Here is a 21,081-nt window from a genome sequence, read left to right as displayed (position 1 = left end):
CTTTGTGCAGTGTTTATTTGTTCCAGGTTTAAGTTTCGATCTAGTGAAAATTCAATCAATGTTGATTTTGGTGTCATCAACGCTACAAATCCGGAGAAATAAATATTCTAGACACTTCAATATAGTCATATTTAAATTTGTAGCCTTATGCAATTTGTCATTTTATGCTAACATGGATGTTGTGAGGTTGTTCGCATATTTATCAATTTTGTTTTTAGCGACTTTGAATTTGTTTTTATGCTATTAAGAATCATACAAAAAACCAATCGGTACTGGTTCATTGGTAATTGACGCTGAACTTGATAGAGAGGACCACGGTTCAATCCTCCGCAACTACGACCGGGAGGGGGCTGGAACCACTTGATGCCATAACTGACCCCCGAACCAGATTAAACTAGTGGTGAAAACAAAAAAATCATACAAAAAGTACCTAAAGAAATACACATAAGTTTTGTCCTAAATAAATATTAGGGTCTTACTAACGAGTGCCCCAGAGCACTCTTTTAAACATTCAATTTAAAAAAAATAATTTATTCAAAAAGTGAAACAGTTCAATTTTCAATGTGTTGACTTTACATATTTTCATAACATTTTTACAAAAACTGACTATTTATAAGTATAAGTATAAGTAGTACTCTCTCGGTCCCAAAATATAAGGAAAAATAAAAAACACACTTATTAAAAAAAACCCAAAACATAATATTTTTGAAATATGTTTTTTGGTATTTTTCTTGAAAATACTTGCTTTGAAAGATGTAAAAACAATTTCTTATTAGTTATTGATTATGAAAAAGATAAGAGAGAGTAAATTAAATGTAATTTGCATTTAATTTAATGAGAATAAACAAAAAATATTAAAAAAAGATAAATATTTGTGTTTTTCCTTTATAAATTTTGGGAAAAAAAGAGAGTTTTTTTTTTTAATCATACAAAAAAAAGAGTGTTTATCCCTTGTATTTTAGGAAGGAGGGAATATATTAATTAAATATAATAATGTAAACAACAAGAGGTGCTGAAAACAGAAAATACGTTGCCGGCTTGCTGCTTATAAATAAAGGGTCGTGCAAAAATAAGTCTTTGAACTTCTAAAATCATACATTAAACAAGTTTTCATATAAAATTCCTTCAAATTGTATACTAACAAATGGCATAAAATTATATGTTTTTTTTTTATATGAAGAGGGCAAAGCCCAAAAAAAAGAAGAAAAGCTACGGTGCTATGCGCACAATTCTAGGCATGCAAGCTCCCGAAATATAATCAAAGAGTATGCTTTGGAGCTCTCTAGGAGGAGTCTCCAACATCATTACATCAAAAGAGTTATGAGTAAAACTATGATTAGCTAACCAATCTGCGCTTAAATTTCCTTCTCGTCGTGTGTGCTTGAATTGAATTTGCAAATTCCTGCTAATGAGATCCTAAATACGACGAATCAAAATAGGTGTCGCCCCATTGAGATTGCAATTCCCTGTAACCATATCAATGAGTACCTTGGAATCACTTTCTACAATGAGTCGAGTGACTCCTTGTCTTTCCGCCAACTCCATTCCTACGTACATATACCCCACATTTCAGCATGTAAGGCGTCACAACTTCCAATCTTTTTGAGTATATCCTTGTATCCAACAACCAAATGAGTTTCGAAGTAAGCCGCCACACCCAACAACATCTTGAGCCTTTTTATAAGCTTCGTCACAATTAAGTTTGATCCATCTTCTGGTGGACTCTTCCAGCCTATATATATGGTGTCCCTCCTTCGCTAACCAATAGTAAGGTGCTCGTGTTCATACTTGTCAATATCTTTCGCCATCTTGAGGATCATATGAATAGGGTTTTCATATGGTCTTCCACCCATCTGTTTGCACTCCATACTCCTTGTTGCTGAGGTTCTTGAAGAACCAATCTCTGCCATTTAAAGAAAAGAATTTAGTAATATGATTGGAAGCTACTAACGTGATCCATATTTGGGTCGCATAAATGCAATCCCTCATGGTATGTATGATTGTTTCGTATCCATACCATTCCCACAAATGTGACAAACTGGTGAGATCCCCACCCCCATCTGCTCCTACGATAGTTAGTAAGAAGACGAACATGCGCCGCTAACCACGTAAAAGTTTGAATTTTGTGCGGGCTCTTCCAACTCCATATACTAGCCCAATCCCCTTATATTCGATTAACATTCTCCTGTTGCAAATTGTAGGCGCTCTGGACTATAAAATGACGAGTATTTGTGCCTCTCCATCCTACTAAATCCGGACCATCTATCTCTTTAGGAGCCGGGAGCGCCACCACTTGGTGCACGATACTTTGAGGTAAATTATTGTATAGGAAATTAAGGTCACATTTCCCCTCATGTGTAACCACGTCTTTCACTATAAGAGTTGGATCAATTAATTGATTGGTAGCTATCGGCATGAGGAGAGAACCATTAGGCACCCATCTATCCATCCAAAAGTTTGTACAATGGCCATCCCCTACTTGCCAAACCATATGCTGATGAAATTGATCCCAAATACCCATAAGAGCCTTCCATAAAAATATATGTTAACTTTTACTATAAATAAATGAGTGCCACCACTACTGCCACATGTATGAAAATGTTAGAAAGGGAGGGTGTCTCTTCTACGTACTGTACATCTTAATCCTATAATTTTTTTTATGCATCTTAATCCTATATGGTTAGTTAGGTTTTTAAAAAATCCCAACCATGCACAACCCTAGTGGGAGATGTTTTTGCATGGACATAAACCTAAATGTTTTATATTTAAATATATACACAAAAAGTTTAAAAAATTAATAGAAGTGACAGTGAAGTGATGTTTAATAAGATGATTAAATTATTCTATATTTAATTTTCTTAATTTATGTATATGTGCTTAAGTACTTTTTATTTGAATTTATGTCTATGTTATAATTTTTCTATCTACGGTTAAATTAGTTTAAATAAAGATAGGCAAATTAAAAATTAATATACCAACCATGCTAACAAAGTTTTATAAGCACAATGGTTAAAGTATTTATAGAAAATGTAACCAAAAATAAAAAGTATTTATAGAAAAAATAAGTAATTTGACTTAAGTATTTTATGAACTATTTTTTAGAATAAAATATTTGAAAAAATTTAAGTCTACTTCTAGATGGAAACAACTTTCATGTAGATTTGGTGTGGAGATGGAAGGAGGGAGGAAGTAGAAGGGAGGATTTGGAGGAGTGGTCTATGCTTTTTATTTTTATTTTTTAAATGTTAAATTTCACATCAACAAACACATAGAGATGCCACGTTATCAAAAATCAAAATTTACCACGTCACTATTTTTTGGTCAAATTTGGTCAAAATGTCCATGAGGGCTAGTAAGTGCAAAAAGAGATAGATTTGAAGAGTAAAAATCACACATTTTAAAAGTTAAAAGTGTATAATTGTGAAATTTTGAGGCAAAGAACACAATAAGCCTTTTTATTTTACTTTCACCATCAGTTTAAACTAATTCGGGAGTCAATTCTGTCATCAAGCGGTTCCAACCTTCTCCCAATCATAATTGCGAGGATCGAACCGCGATTCTCTCTACCAAGTTCAACGTCAATCACCACTGAACCAACTAACGATTGATACATTTTTTTTATAATAAAAATTGTTTGAGTGATAAATTTATCTAAAATATGTGTAATTATTATTAAATTATTGTATTCGTTAAATCTGATCAGTTCAATGTTAATTTTTCATATTGCAATTCAAATTAATAATATTAATAAATGATATATTAAAAAAAGGCAAACTTTTTAAAGAGTCTTATATATAACCAGAACAGAAAGAGAGATAGTGCATAAATTAATCCATGACAGTAACCAAAACCTATCGGTACCTCAAAAAGAAGCCTATTCAATTCCTTTGAAGTCATTGAACGCCAGCCACCGATAACAACACATGAAAAAACACTATCCAAAGCTCCAAGTTTAATGAACAAAATCATAGAAAACAAAAACACATCAATCACCTAAGTTTACCAAGGTTTCCCAATCAAACTCTGGTTTTGGTACTGGTACCTCGGACAAAGGCTGAACTGTTGTAGCAACAAGAATTTTATATTCCTTGTCCTTTTTCTGATATTTTTTTTTATTCTTCTGGATACACTTATTTGACTTTTTAAGGTATTCTTCAATATCCCGCAGCTCTTCTTTCTTTACTTTAATCTGACTCAAGATTTCCTTAGTTTGTGGAGAATTGTCCAACTCGTTAGCACAAGGAAAGTATATGGAAGGATTCCTACAATACAACAAAACAGAGTTAGATGAGTAATTTCTAATAAAAAACTTATACATAATACACATAAATCATCATAATAAAAGAAATGCGGATCTATCAAAATATGTCAAAAGTCAGACATTTAAAGGCAGATTTCGTAATGAATCTAAACTAATTTCTCTTTCAAATGCTTACATATTGTGTCTATGTCATGAGATAATGAGTTCCTACTAAGACCCCTAATTTCAATGAAATCCATACAAAATTGAGACTAAAGGCCCTTATGCAAAATAATTTCTACAAATAAATAAGTTTTTATGTATTATTTATAAGTATTTTAAGGTATTTTATGAAATAGTCTGAATTTCAATAGTCTGAATACATAACTACATTTTTTGAATTTTTATAAAAATTTGCGAAGTTGATCTACTCAATAAGATCTTTGAATTCAACGGTTGGATTGAATAAATATAATGCTGATATCGAGTTATTAAGCGGAGTAAGTCAATGGAGACTTAGTCCTGGAGTCAACGGATCCCTCCTCTATTTTAATAGCATATAACTTATTATTTTTTCTTCCAATTTTACCCCTATCATTTTACTTAACAAAATTAAATATTAATTAAACATATCTTTTTTATGTCATTTCATATTTATAAGCTAGTTCAACCACTAATTTTACTAAACACTACAAATTCAATCAGATAGCTTATTCGCTATAAGCTAGATTATAATCTATCCACTACAAGCTCATCCACAAACTAGCTTATCAGTTATCCACTATTTTTTACCGAACAAAGCCTCAATATGCACAAGCTAGAAGTCATCATTTGCTGACAGACAGAAAAAGAGAAAAAGATAGATAGATACCCATGACCAAGAGAAAGAGTTCCCATTTCTCTTATAATTCCACCATCTACGGATACCGCACCATCCTCCTCTATACATTGAAGAGCAGCCACCATACTATCTCTTGTTTCGTAAACTTGGAGCTTCTTGAACAGCCTAAATAGCACGGTCTGGCGAAGCCCGTAACCATATTTTGTGCTTGTCTGCAGGTGACGGGTATCCAGATCAATCATATTAACTGCATAACCCATAAAGCCGGCTGGCGTTCTCCCATTTTGTAACTTGGGATCAGGCAATGCTAGCTTCCTCTGAGAGTCATTTTTTTGTGGCAAATATTCGCATGGCCTGTCAAAAAATGAAGCACTATCTGCATTATATCTTCTCTATAGGAAACAAATTAAAAGCACCTAGCCATAAAGGTTTAGCCTATAATTTTCTCTTTAGAAAATATCCATAAAACTAATCATATTCATATATCAAAATTACGGCCATGGTGGCCCCGAAAGTACAAATTACCTTATATTTTCAAAGCACATAGTAAGAAAACGCTTGCTTATCGCTTTACCAAGATCAGCTGCTTCAGCATGCAAAGCACACACATAATCGATTTCTCCATTTTGTTTATATTTTTCAAGAGCAATTGCAGTCTCAACAGATCGACAAATAACACCCAGCATTTTATCTTCACCAAGAAATTCAGCTAACATTCTGTAAGATTCATTGTTTTATTGTTAGTGAACAAGTTGTACAGGGAATAAATCATTTGTTGAGGGGCATGTGGGATTTTGGAGGTAACGAGATGGAATATTATGTTCAGTTTCAAACATCAACAACGCTTATTAAAAAAAAACTGCATTGCAACCGCCACAATCATCATATAATTACATTGCCTACAATTACTATCACACTTTAAAATCAATAATTTTATTCTTTATCAATGAAACTGAAATGCGAGATTATTCTGAGTATTAGTTTGTACTTTTGGTGGGTAGGGATGGGAAAGGAGAAAAATATGACACACCTGCTAAGCTCAAGACTCTGAACGGAACCAAGGAGGGCAACAACCCCAATTATATCTTTCAAGAGAGGAGTCTGTTGATTAGAAAGACTACATAGGACAGAAGCTGCTGTGTTTTCCATGCTTTTGATTTTTGTAGTCATTTCCTCTTTGGTGTCGGTGAATAAGGAATCAATGTTGCCTAGATGAGAGAGAGAACCTTGCAGACTCAATATCTGTTTCTCGGTCTCAGTCTTTAGATTAAGATAACAATTATGATTTTCTTCTAAGCTTTTAATTTTCTCACCAAGTTGAAAAATATCTTGAAGTTTCTGCATAGAAGCACATCAAGAAAAAGTCAAAATGAGGCAAAAATATGAATTTATTGAAAAGACATTAGACATTAATAAACCACCGACAATTAGTTTGCTGTTAATCAAAATCAATTTCAATGCCACACGAATCGAAGAAATCACTTGAGCAATCACCTAACAAAGTTTCAACGTTCACAATCTCTTAAGTAAGAAGGCCTTTTAGAAAAACATTAATGTTAATCTCATTCTATCACCTAACAAGATCATGAATTTTAAAGCATAACGAAGACGAAACACAGCTGTACCTTATTCACTTCAAAACCATTTTTATTTGAGAACAATAAAAAAAATATAACATAATTCATGTCTGATACCTTGTTAGTACTATTTATGACAGACATCATTAAGTCATTTCCACAATTAAGTGGTGATAGTTCCTGCATTGGAAAAATATTCTTTTCCGGGGATAGAAATTGTGCATCATCTTTTGCATTTGGCATTTTGATGACTTGAACCTGCAGAAAAATCCAACCAATTATGATTCATAACTTGGCCAAACTTTGTTAAAGATAAAAGTAAAATATAACCTTTACAGCCAGACATAGATCTGTATATTTTGAATGTGAAGCTTCAAAGCAAAAAGTCCCCTCAATGTCTGGAACACGGATGTATGGAATTGTACAGCGTCCATGCTTGAAAGTGTACCGCATAGAGTTCTCTGCATTGAGAAGGTCTGACTTAATTGTGAGCATATGAAACTGGCCATATTGATCGTCCTGGTGAATCTTTGTATCTACTTCTCCATCAATATTTACAATTTCAAATTCAACGTTTTCTAGCTGACTACCAGCAGCACAACAACCAGGCACCTGAAATTGTACACAACACAGCAGTTAAATTATAAGAAAATACACTACAGTTCTACAATCTTTTTTTTTTTTGGACTAAAAATAACCTCTGATGCAATTCTCAAGCTTCTTTGCGCAATTGAAAACTCCTGCTTGAAAATTGTTATATTCTGAAAAATGACAGATATGGATGCTGCACCATGAAGCAAACAAATAAGGTGATATGGAAAGACGATATACGAATGTTGCAATCTGAAACCGCAAAGTAAATTTAAATAATGAGCTAGCCATGGTATTGGCTTGTTATGATTGTGTAGTTTTGGTTCTGAAAATCAACTTCACATGCTGCACAATTTCAAAAGTTGTTTTCCTTCAATTATTGGCATAACCGAAAACTACAAAAGAAGTTTGGTATTGAAAAAATGAAAATGAATATATATTTTTTTGCTGTGTAATTTTTTTATTTGACATGTTATTAACTTATTATTGATATATTATAAATGACACATGAGTAGTACATCAATATAGAACATTTTCAATTTATTCTATAATGGCAACTAACATGCAGAAAATATAGAGCAGTAGTCAAATTTAAAGTATAATGGTAACTAACATCATACTTAACAGCAACATACCATTTTCTCCATAACCTGCAGTTAACTTTAGCAGACCACTAAGATTAATTTTTCCTTTATCATCAACCTGCAGATCAAAATTTTCATTTAACAACATACGACGAAAACAAAACAGTGAAATAAAAGCTCATGCATATATTGATATGAGGATATACACATATACCTACCTATATGTTTGTCCTAGTACAACCATAAATGCAAAACATTTATCCCAATATACTAGAGTTTGTAAAAAACCATTACCTTGTATAAAGTACTGCAACGATTTAGTATTTCGAATCCAGCCAAAACAATATCAACCTCAATGCCTTCAGACACATGGTTTCCATATTTATCAAACATCTGGATTATAGAAATACAAGCAAATATGTCAACTAGAAATATATAGTTATGCAAATGCTATAGAAACCTAATTAGATAATGTTAGAAACACTAATATGTGGCTGTGAGTGTGTTCGTAATTTTAAATAGATATTGTCTTGTAAATGGCCATTCAAAGGGTTAAAAAAAACTATATGAACAATTTTATTAAGATCATCCAGATTGTTTTGCATGAATACATAATGATTAAAGAATGAATGCAAGTGAAAATGGAATAATTAACAATCAAATCTAAAATTATAACAGGAAATCTGTACTTACAAAATAGTAGTTTGTAATAAGGTTGGTGTTAATAAGTATTATAGATTAAAAAATTCCATAAATGGTGTACGTGTACCTAGACAACTTCAGATTTTTCTTATGTATATTAAGAACAACAAGTGAAAATTTGTGTAATCAACAACCGTAAATATTTCTACTCTAGAAGAGGCAAAAATAAACCCACAATAAATTAACAGTCATAAAACTTCAACCTACAAGATCGGCATTGCAGCATATATTGACAAAAACCATTGATCAATTTAAAAGCACAAATGTTCAATAACACCATTTAACCCATATACCACTATATAATTTAGTCTAGTTTTCACCATCTACCCATTTGATTAGATCCTTCCCAGAATTTCCACGATCCAATCTAGCATATAAAACTTGAAATATTTGGCTTTCCCATGTCCAATCACTTCTTTGTATCTTGGAACATTTGCAGAATTTTTGGTCAAAAAATACAAACATTTGCAGAATTCAGCAGCTGTATCATTGATCAATCATTTTAAACTTCTTTAAACTTTTTTATTTTGAAACTTACTTACCAAACACAACTCTCCCATATAATGTTGCTTTTTAGGTCACAGTACACATATAAGAATGAACTAAAGCAAATGAATCAGATAAAGACAAAATGTACATCAGCATATGCAATTTTGAGATACCTCCAACATTAACTCCTTGAAAATGAATCCTGGAAGTAGTTGGTCTTCTCTTATCTCAGGCTTTAGGTCAACATGTTTGAGAGAACTAGGAAAAACTGAAAAAATAAAATAGCAAGCATAAGAATAAACAACACTGGAAACTAATTTATTTCCAAATGAATAAAAGATAAACATCAATCAAAATCACCTCGACACGGAAAAGATAGTGACATTGGAACACTTTCTGAAGTAATCATCAAAGTAGTTCTATAGGTAGGACTTATCTTATCTAATTCATTACTTTTAACCATTGCATCCTGCGTCAATCATTCCAAGACATTGCAATAGTTATTAATTAATTTTTTTGAATCAATAAGACCGAAGAAGTACACAATATGCATACCATGATTTTTAAAGACATTTTGTCAACTGAAAGAGCAAAATTTCTTCCTCGCACATTGAAGTACAAGTCCTTTGCCGCCTGAAGTCGAATGGTCAGATCCTTCGGAATTTCTTGAAAAGGTGCTTGATTACCATGGATGTCATAACATGCAATGGCTAAGGTTGGAAAGGTAGAACCAACCCTGTACAATAAATCATTTGTTCAATGACATACCAAAGTACACATACTTGACCAGAAGTAGAAATACAAGTTAAGATTACATAATTTTCTAATAATTAAAACAGATATGTCTGAGCAATAAGCAAAGTAAACAATTAATAAAAGCGTTGGCAAGGAAATATATGTTAGTCTTACAGATTCATAAACAAATATCTATAGCAAGCATACCTCACATCAAGCTCTTGACATTGGTCATCAGTTAGAAGTTTGTACGCCACAGCACAATGAGAAGGTTTCGCTGTCACCCTTTTGTCAAAACTTCTACTGATTGAGTCCACCTAACAGAAAAAATCATCAAGGCACGATATTGCATTGCATGATGCTCAAAGAGACGAAACAATAATTTACAAAGGAAAACTACAACTTACAATATATAATAATTGAATCAAAAACTATAAACATGTAGCTCAGTTAGTAGCTACAGGGACATTATTAAATTGCCGTAACTACAACTTAAATTGCCGTAACTGTAGCTCAGTTAGTAGCTACAGGGACATTATTAAGGTGGCCGGGGTTTGAACCCCAAATTTCTCACTTCTCCACACTTAAAGTGTGAGTTTAGCCACTAAGCTATTAGACCAAAAAAAAAAGAGTAGAATTAAATTAAACAATACAGACTTGACTAGTGATAATAAGTTCAGGCAATTTATAGATTAATGAAGATTTTGAAAAGGTCCTTAAAAATTTAGTTGTTCAGTTTCTCATATTTTTTCCTTGGTTGAGTAAAAGTAGATGAAATCTTCAATGACTGTTGGGTCACGAGGGAGCAGCCGGGGGATCATCCACATTGGGTTAAGAGCAACAATACAAGTGAATTGGACACCACACTTTTACCCAAAACCTTACTTAAGACATTAGGTTTATAGATCCTCTCACTTATAAACCATTCAACCTCCACTTTTCTAAGCAATGTGGATCTTAACTCACCTCACACTTGCCACAACAATCTCCCCCTCAATTGTGAGTCATTCAATTCTCGTCGTTGCAACACACTAGACACCACACTTTTACCCAAAATCTTAAGACGTTAGGTTTATGGATCCTCTCACTTATAAACCACCCAACCTCCACTTTTCTAAGCAATGTGGGACTTAACTCACCTCACACTTACCACAACAACGACATGTACCACAGAAAAAAGAAATTCCCTTTTGATGCTCTTAAATTGAGATGTTTCAACTCTTCAGAAGACCCTTATTTGTAAGAGAAGAACGCTTTCATTCATGAATTTAACATAATTAATTATTCACGATACTGATACCAACATGCTAATTATAGATACTAAACCGGCTAAGTTACTATTTACAAATAATATACTTACCACATCAGCCTGCTTCCCTTTATAATGGTGTGGACTCGGAGTACAAGCAGGAGATTTCTGTTTTAACTTTTTAAGTCGATTTTCCCATTCAATAGTTTCAACAGGTACAAGCTGTTACATATTGCTTAGAAGTTAGAAATCATATAGCTTTTCCACGGTATAGAACAAATATACAACAAAATTTAATCACCAAACCTTTTCGTCGTAGATCACGGTCATAGGTAAAGACAAAGAGCTACCAATATCTAATACGGGATCTTCTTCATTACTCACATCAAGGGAGCATCCATTTTCTTCCGGGATACCGATTGGCCTTTAAAATCAAGCAAAGGAAAGTGAATATAGACAATTTAAAATGATTTTAGTAGGCAGAGCTTTGCAATAATATGTACAACGAACCTGCATAGGACCCGAGCATCTCCTATTAACAACAAAATATTTAAAGTAGTCAGCTTTAATTAAGTTTCTGATTAAAGCTTGTTTTTTTGTACTGTATTAAATTCTTGTTGACAGCATAATTTTCCCAAGCAACAAAAAGATGCATTGACTTCTTGTAAAGAAAAATACTAACATGTTGACTTTACCATTAAACTTAAAATCATTATTCCCAAAAAAAAAAAAAAAACTTAAAATCATTAAAATTTAAAGCAACTAACAAGAAACAAACCGCAGACCACAGATGAAGAAACTGCAAGTGAGTTCAAAATTCTATAAGCCATTATTAATAATGTAAAAACAAAGTCATTATTAATAAAAAAGGGTATAAAACTTTTGAGTATCATATAAAATCATTTTTATATAACAACCTTATAAGATTCAAAGCATATATAATGCTTAAAGATGTATAATCCTTCATGTTTTAATAACATGGATTTAATTTATATGGAAATCCATATTGAACGATATGATATGATAATAAATTCTACAATGTGGACTGTTTAAATATATTTCATTGCATTTCGTTCAATACTATACTTTTAATTTCCCTCTAGGCTAATGCTTTACAATCAGAAATCTTACCACCCGTCTCTCCTTCAAATTTTTCAATCAAAAAGTACTCTATGGTTGCATAAACATTGTTACTGTGACACCCTGAACATGCTCCCCTTAACACTTTAATTCTCTGTTCACGACTCCATGTCTTGTCCTTTCTCTTCAGAACCCGATGAACTCTGATGACTGCATATTAGTAAGAAAAATAGAATCACAAAAAGAAAGATTCAATTTAGTCCACTAGCAGCAAATATGTACATTTTAACTACAAAAGGACTAGTCTAGTGTAACTGTTTTAATATACATATAATAAATAATAAATTCACATATACATGGACATTTTCTTCAAAATGCTATGGATTGAATTTCCACTAGTAAAACATAAATAGAGAAGCAATTGCCATCAAAATTTTGATAGTCATACCATCATGAAAAAGGCCAAGTGCTTTCTTGTTCGGTGGATTGAGAAGTATAACCGGTTTATCCATACAGTCACCGGCATAAGCTCCTTCATCATAATCATTGTGCATACGTAATATCCAATCCTGGTACTCCTTTTCTAGCTGTAAAGGAGTTAACACTTTTGTATCCCTGGTAATCTCAACAGAAACATCTGCTGATTTAAAATAAAAGATAAGTTGAGTATTTTAATATATAATAAAGACAATAAACTTGAAACAGTGTCAAGAAAATTTATAAGCAGAAAATACCGGACTCTTTGTCTGAAATTTTACTGCCCAAGTTCTTTAAAGCAATGGTAAAAGGATTTTGGTGAGCTAAATCCGTCTGAAAAAAGAGAACAGACCCATTAGTTTCATATCCAACTTACTCTCCTATGGTTTCGTACTTCATAGTAGTATACATGTATCTATACATGTTGTGAGATTTTATATTGGGCTTAACTCATCCTTACAAAACCAGCTTGTATGGTGAGGGTTGCCCGCCATATCTCTAAGCAATGTGGGACTAAATCCACCCCTTCACACCCAACACAATGAAGGTGTTGGAGGCTGCAATGAAAGCAACCTAAATGCCACAATTAGGCAGGCTGGGGGAGGACCGCAATGATGGCAGAATTTCCAACTGTATACACAAATATGAAAAAAGCACAAATACTTGTATTTTCTTGGGAGGAACAATGGAACATACATGATGCATGATGCATCTTTTTATATGTACACCGTATAATATGTCACCAGTATGGCAACGTGATATTGTTAAGCTTGCAAATAATTACAAAACTATTCAACAGAAAAGGACACACATGTAGCACATTTATTTACAAATATTTTAAACATTTGCAAGCCTAACCTTTGACTGAGTAGGCTTAAAACCAGCATCAGTTTCTGCAAATTAGAAAGTCGGACTCAGATGATCAAGCAAATAAACATAATAAATATGAAAGTGCATGCTAACAAACGGTTACTACATACCAACATAGCATTTAACCCTCATGGAACATCTCTTCAATATCGCTGCCTTATAAGTCTCCCTTTTGTTCCTATAGTCCATAAAAGGAAGTAAAGTCTGGTCCAAAAGAATTGCTACTCATTAGTAATCTCTAAAAAATTGTTTTTGCTTGGTTAGGCGAAAAATATGTCAAAAAATATAAATAATAATTAGTTAATTGATTTAAAAAAACAATAGTTAATCGAATGAAACTTAGTTGAAAGTTTTAGCATTCATGACTGATATTGATGTTGATAAGAATAAAACTACATTAAAGAACATGTTAGTGAGATTTTTCTATAAAAATATATTTTATATTATTTATTTAAAAATAATATCTCTATAGAAATTTTAATGAAGTTCAGGGAAAAGGTTGGAAGTTTACCCAGCGAGCATCTGGAAGGAGACGACCAAGCCGCCTAACAGAAACGCGACTAAAGGTTTCAAAGCTTTCCCTTATCATATAACCGTCAGCAGTTAAATTTTCCAAAATCCTGTCAATACTCTCTTTTCCCTGTAATTATATACATATTCATTTGATTGGTCTTGATAATGAGATTCAATATAGACAAAGTCCAATACTGTAGACTTCTTTTACCTCTGTGAAAGGGAAATATACAAATCTAAGTCGTGCATTTGCTTCTTGGAATTCCCTTGAACCTAAAAATAGTTATTCAAATAGAACTGAACACTCACATTTCTTTACAGATAATCAGATGAAATGGATAAGCAGTAATATTAGAAACACTGATTAAAAAAATATCATTTATCATATCTCAAACTATATATTGCTTGAAAGAATTATAATTCATCAACATACCGTGGTCCTGTAAACGTTTCATATGAAGCTGCAGAACAAATTCAGGACCATTGCAAGAATGCAAATTGGTAGTTGCAATCTCCCCGCCTTGAACCTCTGTCAGATCAACACAGTTGACCTGAAAAGAACCAAATTTGTTACCATCTTATATATGCTGTTTCATGACATAAAGTAACCCTTTCATGGAACAAAAATTACAATTTTTCTTTAAAATATTGAATGAATGTGATATACTGATACATGATTCTTCAGCAAATCTTAGTTGGAACAGAGAAAATATGCTTTAATTTGAAAGCTTCTTCACTCATAAAATAATATTAATTAAAATATAAATTGAGAAAACGAAAAAGAATGATGAAAAAAAATTTGTTCATTGTGTGTATTAAATAATATTCATGCTGCCATTTTTCTCATTAAGGTTTGACACAGTAAAACTCAAGGAGTCTGCAGGCAGCCACCGAAAGAATAAAAGAATCCTCTGTCAAGATTCATAAATTAGATTACATACATGTCTTATTTTTTTCTCAGTATAGTCTGTTAAGCAACAAATCAAATCAAAATGTACAAAGCAATGATACTTGTAAAGAACAAGTTTCCGCAATACTTAACACTAATGCCAACTCTGCAATAACTAAACTAACTGAACACAAGTATAACCGAATTACATTATACAGCTAACATCAAAGAGTTGGCTGTAGTTCCGAGTTCTAATATTTATTGAGTACTTGAGATAAATATGCTACCAGATTAATCCGTAATAGTATCAATGAGCTAGTAAAGGTGTAGTAATAGAGAAAGAACCTGGAACTGAATTGGTGTAATAGTTTTCCCTTTGGCAGACAAGTCGTCATTCTGCATGAATGAAACAAATAAAAACACGTATGTTCAAGGCCGTGAAAACAATATTTTGCCAAGGAACAATAATGATTAATATTGATTTTTATGTTAAAATAAAAATGAACATATGAAGTAACAATCATACAAAAATTGACAAGATATAATTGAATCGGTTGCATTGATTGAATTCACTAGCATGTTCAAACCTGAATATAGGGGAAATATATATCTTTGAGGTGGCACCGGAGTTTGTTAATATCAACATCTTTTAGTTTTGGCTCAAAAATTTCAACCTGCAACAGTATCAAATCATGTGTTTAGTTTCATCCTTACATGTTATTCTAGTGTGTTACAAAACTACTTCATGAATTTCTTATGTTTCCTTTCCTTCCCCTCCACTTCAACCATAACATTTATGATTTTTATTTTCACTCCCCTAGCTTTCCTTCCCTCTATTAAATTCCTTCCTCTCCTATTCCACAATGCTGAAAACAGACGAGAAAAATAATAGGCCAAAGACAAGAAATGTATATACCTTTGTAAAGCTGCCTTGAGAATTATCGATTTCATTCCTTGAAGGTTCCCTTATGCCACCCGTCGCCTAAATTTGAAAAAAAAAAAGACATAAATAAGACAAAAACAAATGCATTAAAGTCATTGCATTGTTAAGGAAACATGAATACCTTCCATGTGGCTTCAGGGTTAGATTGTTTTATTAAATCCTCTCTGTCAAGATATAACTGGTAGACTTTCTTTACTTTTTTTGTTTTGGACGAAACACAAGTACGACTGTAATGTGAGAATAGCAAAAATAAGAGAGAGGGAGTGATAAAGAGATAAATTTTGGGATGCACTTAAACAGAAGAAGACAGAAGGAGATTTATCTTAAGAAAACATACTTCCCTAGATGCATAGATGCTACAGGTCCACCATATCCGAACATCCCAAAATAAGGCTGCATAGTACAAACAATATATAAACAAACAAAAAAAATTAAAACATGCAAAGGAGTTGTAAATCCCAATGTTTAACATTTTGATATTTCTTTAGGCATAAGTATCACATATAGCATATCTTCAAATATGATTTATGTAGGTAGGTATGTTCTGTTAACTTAAAATGCTTGTAATATTTGAGCATTTTACAATAAAGAATTGAAGATCTTCAGCAAAAATAAAAAATTGTTTAATGAAGAAATGCTATTCTAGCTTAAAGATACTTCTATTAGAGCATGTTAAAACAAGCATGTTCAACAAAGATTTAAGGGTGAAAGAGTGAAATTGTGAAGAATACCATTAAGTACGGGGGTTGTCCACCAATAGCATCTGATTTTGATAATCTGTGAAGTGAGGCACCCATCTTTCCCCTGAACAATAGATAAGAAGTCCATAATCAAGAGATGACGGTGAACATGAAAACAGATAAATCATAAAATGCATGGTACAATTAGATTGAAAGTCACTGAAAGTGTGAGTGTGATTTATTATTTTAAAATTTAAAAGTCTCTTGTGTTAAAGACAAATACTCATTTATTCAGAACAAAAGCTAGCAATGTTTGAAAACTGGGTGTAATTTAGAAAGAAAAAAAGTACTAGAATATTTTAGGACTTGTTTTTCTTTTGGAGAAAATGTTCATTTGGATTTGCTGATACTTATAAAGCAAAAATGGTTAAATTGAGAACACGGCAAAAAATATGAAAACAAAATGAACATAAGGTGGCATTCTTATAATTATATTGACAAAGCAGGAAAAAAAAAGTTTTCTAAAACCAACCAAAGTAGTACTTAGCACAAATAATAACCAAAATTTGCAAAACATAGTTAGACCGTTCCAGCTGAAAATTGCATCACCTATTGCTATCTATGAGCAGTACAATCAATTAATATCCCTCCTTCCATAATTTTTGAGGTACTAAGCTTGGTTAAATTGAAAAACCTAAAATGTTTTACTGAAACTTTATTCATGACACCTAACTTTGAATCTCTTAGCACATCAACATAGAAAGAGTTTAAATTGATCAGCTGTCAGAGATCATTAAGTAAGAAAGTTACATATTGTGATAGCAACTAAGGATGCACATGCAATGAAATTGAGTGAGAAAGAGAAAAAGTTGAATTCAGCTGACCAACAAATCTATAGCAAGTATCAAAGTTATAAATAATAAAAAGTTCAAAAGGCCTCAGAAAGTAAGTTTATTTTAACTCAAATAACATGTTATTAGAATGTGCCTCGCAACTTCAAAACGTTCATGAAATAAACTGCAATCAGATAGCTACCATTTTAATATGGAATTCTCATTGGAGTCATCCATTCCAGGACCATTGTCGAAAATTATAATCTTATTCTTGGTAACCTGTACACTGCAAAACAAAAAAAGTCAATGAACAAGTGATAATTGATTACACCGGTATAAGAAACCAAGGAAGCAGACGCAATAGACAGTAAAAATCAACTATGTATTTTTCAATACTTTTATAACAATCAGAAAAAGATGACAACAGTGTCAATATGTGCCAATTAATCATTAAAACATCAACAATTTAATTTCCATGAAAATTGGACACATTGAATATAAATAGTGTTTCCAACAATATATGGACTCTTTTGTCAAATAAAGGATAAAAATGAAATATCATTATCACATTGATGTCATGTGACCATACCAAACGAGCTTCCTATTATTTGTCTCATTTTGCCACACAGCCTGCAAAGCATTATCCTGATAAATGAATAACAGTGTTAGTGTTGATATGTGCAAAGTCTTTATAAGAAATTGAGTTTATAGTCTGTTTTGTTAATGAGCTCACAATCAAGTCAGCAATAGCCGCTTCAAAAGTATATTCTTCAGGAAGCTCCAGTAGCAACTGTGTATCCGGCGTCAAGTCCCACATATTCTGCATTTCAGGCATATGCACAATAATAGTATCAAAATCACAACATTCAATTGTTAAGAGAAAATTCCAATTTCATTTTCCCTCTCTTATTTAAGAATTCATTTTACCTGATAAATTTCTAAAATAATAAATACTAAATGTGCAATGTAAAATCACAATTTTTTAAGTTCATTCTTACATAAATTTTATCCAACTTCATTCCCTATTTCAAAAACATTTTACTAGTGTTTTTAGTCCCTCTATAAAACTGCAGGGACAGAGGCAGCGAAACTCGCACACACTAAGTGCTAAGAAGTGTGTGAATTTCGCCGTTAGGCCCTTTAGAACACAAAAGAAATTACATATAGCTGACAGAGGCAGAGAAACAATAGAAATTCTAACCTCAAAAGTTTCAACAACATTGGCACTCCCATCCTGATTGTGAAAAAATACAACAATAAAAACAAATATCAAACACAAAATTAGAGTAAAGAAACAGAAATAAAATAACACAAACAAAAGAAAGCAGAATCGGTATTTTATACTAACATTAAGGCGTAAAATGTGACGCTTGTAAGGCGTGAAATTATTTAAATCAATAACATTCCTAATCTTATTATCATTACGATCTTCAAGATACAAACCACTACTCTTCCAATTGATATCCCTTTTTTTCCTCATAGATTCACTTTTCTTCCAAACTTCCAAATACTTCTTTTGAACCAAATTAATAAAATCCCCAACAGACAATTTATTTTCATCATTAGGTACTGTCAAATCTACACTAGTTTCATTCGGCAACAAAATCTTAAACATTCTCCTTTTCCGAACTCCAGCATCATCATCGTCTCCGTCCCTTTCCCCCATTTTCCGCTTTTTAGGGTTGCCATTAACCCCCCTTTCCATGTCTGCAAAACAGAATAAAAAACACCATAGTTTCAATTTCAATACTACTTTTTCTTCAAACTAAGCAAATCAACAAACAGAAAACAAAAAATAAACTAAATACCTAAAAAAAATTATTAAAAAAATCAAAAAAATAATTTCAAAATCAGATATATCATCATATAACAAAGAAGAACCATAAATAAACTTAGTACATTTCAGAGCTTCAATGAAAGCTAAAGCTACTTCAGTTATTCAAATCTAAGCTTAAAAATACGAAAACTAATTGTGAAATACGCATTTATTAAACAAATGATACGAAACAGAAGTGGATTTACTCAAGAACACAAAAAAAAAACGAGTATGATTTTGGTGAGAATCTTAATGTTCCGTGCAGAGCAAGGAAATGAAATGAAAGTATGAAATAAGCTTATACCTTAAAAAAGTGATTATGAAACGCGGTTTCTGAAGAAATTGAAGCTTATGAGAAACGGAAGGAAAAGGAAAGGGTTTTGAATGGGTTTTTGGAAGTGAAAGAGATTGAAGAGAGTTTTTGCTACTTATAGTGAAAGAAGAAAAGAAGACCAAAAAGTACTTATGAGTAAAAATAGTGTGACTCTTGAGGAGAGAGATAATAAAGACAAATGATTAATTGATAAATTAATAAAGTGTCAGGATATCATAAATTCTATTGTAAAAAAAAAATAAAAAAAATCATAAATTCAGGAAATATATAAATTTAAGGAACAAATACGTTTTAGTAAAAAAATAAAATAAAGAGCATTTTACCAATTTTACCAAAAATATAAAGTAAATAAATACCTATTATAGGCCTAAAATGTATTTTTTAAATTTAAGTCGCTAGTTGTTTTCGTAATTTAATTTGGTCGCCGTTGACATTTAATTTAGTCGCTGATTTTTTAATTGTAATTTAATTCGGTCGTAGCTGCAATTAATTTAATCGTTGAATTTTTGCTGACAAAAATTATTACATTTCTTGTTTAACTTTTTCTTAAAGCGACTAATTTTGTCTTTGACTCGAATGTAATACAGACTAATCTATTTTAGTATTGTTTTTTTTGTCAATGATAAAACTGAATCGTAAAAAGATTGTGAGACCAAAATTATAAACTTTTTAATGTCTGAGTAGTTTGGTGATTAGATTCACATTATAAGTGTGGAGAAGTAGAAATCATCTGTCACTTTAATAATAGTTTTAGTGGCTAACAACTGAGTTACTTACGTTAAAAAAACTGAGTTACTTAGTACCAAGATATTGTGGCATAAATGATAGATACTTGAATCTCTTAGACTCTTAACCATTTGGTCCTGAGTTCAATCTTTGGTAAGTGCCTATGAAAATTAATCTTTGCAGTTGCGCGTGAATGATACATTTAATTTACCAAATAAAATTACTAATTTTTTTTTTGTTTACATAAAATTACTAATTTTAGTACAAAAGTAAATAAAGAAATTCTGCATAAAAAACAAACAAATACCCTCCTGTATAAGGAAAAAGTTGAGTAAAATAAGTAAAATGAATAAAGGATAAGCCTGTCTAAAATTTAATGTTAGAACATAGAACTTCTATTTTAACTATCCTAATTACTATAAGTTGAATGTTTCCTTTTCTTCTTCTTCTTCTTCTTTTTATTTTTATCTTTTAGTGCAGATGCAGAACTTATATTTTTACAAAAATGAGACTCTAATAATTTTAAATTCGGTCACCAATAAGTAAGTAAAATCTGTATAAATTATTCAATTTAAAAATTAATCTTGAGGAGTGTTTTTTTATTTTCTTTTATAAAATAAAAATTGTAAGAGGTGGAAAAAAAAAAGTTGTTGGAAATGAAACGTTTTGGGAGCATTGTACGGCCAGTAAACACGGAACACGTGGAATTGTGGAGAAGGGGGGGTGCATGATACTGTACGCAAAGTACAGTGCGGTTTCTGTGGCAATTTTTTTTGCGTGTGCTTTGTTGAAACTGGTAAAGGATGGTTGGACTACCGGTTCGTCATAAAATTCATACTGTATATTGATACGTTTAAAATATGAGAGCTTCTATGTACCAAAAAAATTTAAAAAATATGAGAGTTTCTACGA

At 31.9% G+C, this 21,081-nt stretch overlaps 1 protein-coding gene across 2 annotated transcripts; it reads right to left on the bottom strand.

Moving 5' to 3' along the window:
* Positions 1 to 3,738: 3,738 nt before the first annotated feature.
* LOC123902938 (structural maintenance of chromosomes flexible hinge domain-containing protein GMI1) lies at positions 3,739 to 19,549 on the bottom strand. Of its 2 annotated transcripts, none has more exons than XM_045952776.1 (36): positions 19,414 to 19,549; positions 18,642 to 19,000; positions 18,495 to 18,527; positions 18,027 to 18,113; positions 17,883 to 17,938; positions 17,496 to 17,579; positions 16,512 to 16,584; positions 16,118 to 16,173; positions 15,902 to 16,007; positions 15,754 to 15,819; positions 15,425 to 15,511; positions 15,183 to 15,233; positions 14,382 to 14,499; positions 14,160 to 14,221; positions 13,947 to 14,075; positions 13,546 to 13,639; positions 13,424 to 13,458; positions 12,823 to 12,898; positions 12,537 to 12,728; positions 12,140 to 12,298; positions 11,519 to 11,540; positions 11,315 to 11,432; positions 11,120 to 11,230; positions 9,967 to 10,076; positions 9,580 to 9,760; positions 9,385 to 9,493; positions 9,198 to 9,292; positions 8,128 to 8,226; positions 7,885 to 7,951; positions 7,357 to 7,442; positions 6,989 to 7,270; positions 6,776 to 6,916; positions 6,112 to 6,419; positions 5,607 to 5,798; positions 5,112 to 5,435; positions 3,739 to 4,262 (listed from the first exon to the last, which is right to left on the bottom strand). In XM_045952776.1, the coding sequence occupies exons 2-36, from the start codon at positions 18,996 to 18,998 to the stop codon at positions 3,986 to 3,988; spliced, it is 4,443 nt and encodes a 1,480-aa protein (XP_045808732.1). In that variant the 5' UTR covers positions 18,999 to 19,000; positions 19,414 to 19,549; the 3' UTR covers positions 3,739 to 3,985. The 2 variants fall into 2 exon arrangements, with proteins under 2 accessions (XP_045808732.1, XP_045808734.1); XM_045952778.1 differs by having other exon boundaries at positions 3,789 to 4,262; positions 12,537 to 12,725.
* Positions 19,550 to 21,081: the final 1,532 nt, after the last annotated feature.

This window comes from Trifolium pratense, linkage group LG1, assembly GCF_020283565.1.
Source record: "Trifolium pratense cultivar HEN17-A07 linkage group LG1, ARS_RC_1.1, whole genome shotgun sequence".
NCBI classification, from domain to species: Eukaryota; Viridiplantae; Streptophyta; class Magnoliopsida; order Fabales; family Fabaceae; genus Trifolium; species Trifolium pratense.
Note: the sequence above shows the minus strand (reverse complement) of the source record. Positions and strands in the feature narration are given on the sequence as shown.

Bases quoted from the DNA above. Each gene is read 5' to 3' on its own strand.
- LOC123902938 (XM_045952776.1), bottom strand. From the start codon at position 18,998: ATGGAAAGGGGGGTTAATGGCAACCCTAAAAAGCGGAAAATGGGGGAA. The intron at 17,580-17,882 runs GTATGGTCACAT...TTTGTTTTGCAG, and splicing joins AATAATAGGAAGCTCGTTTG to TGTACAGGTTACCAAGAATA. The intron at 7,443-7,884 runs GTATGTTGCTGT...TTCATGGTGCAG, and splicing joins TGCAGGTTATGGAGAAAATG to CATCCATATCTGTCATTTTT.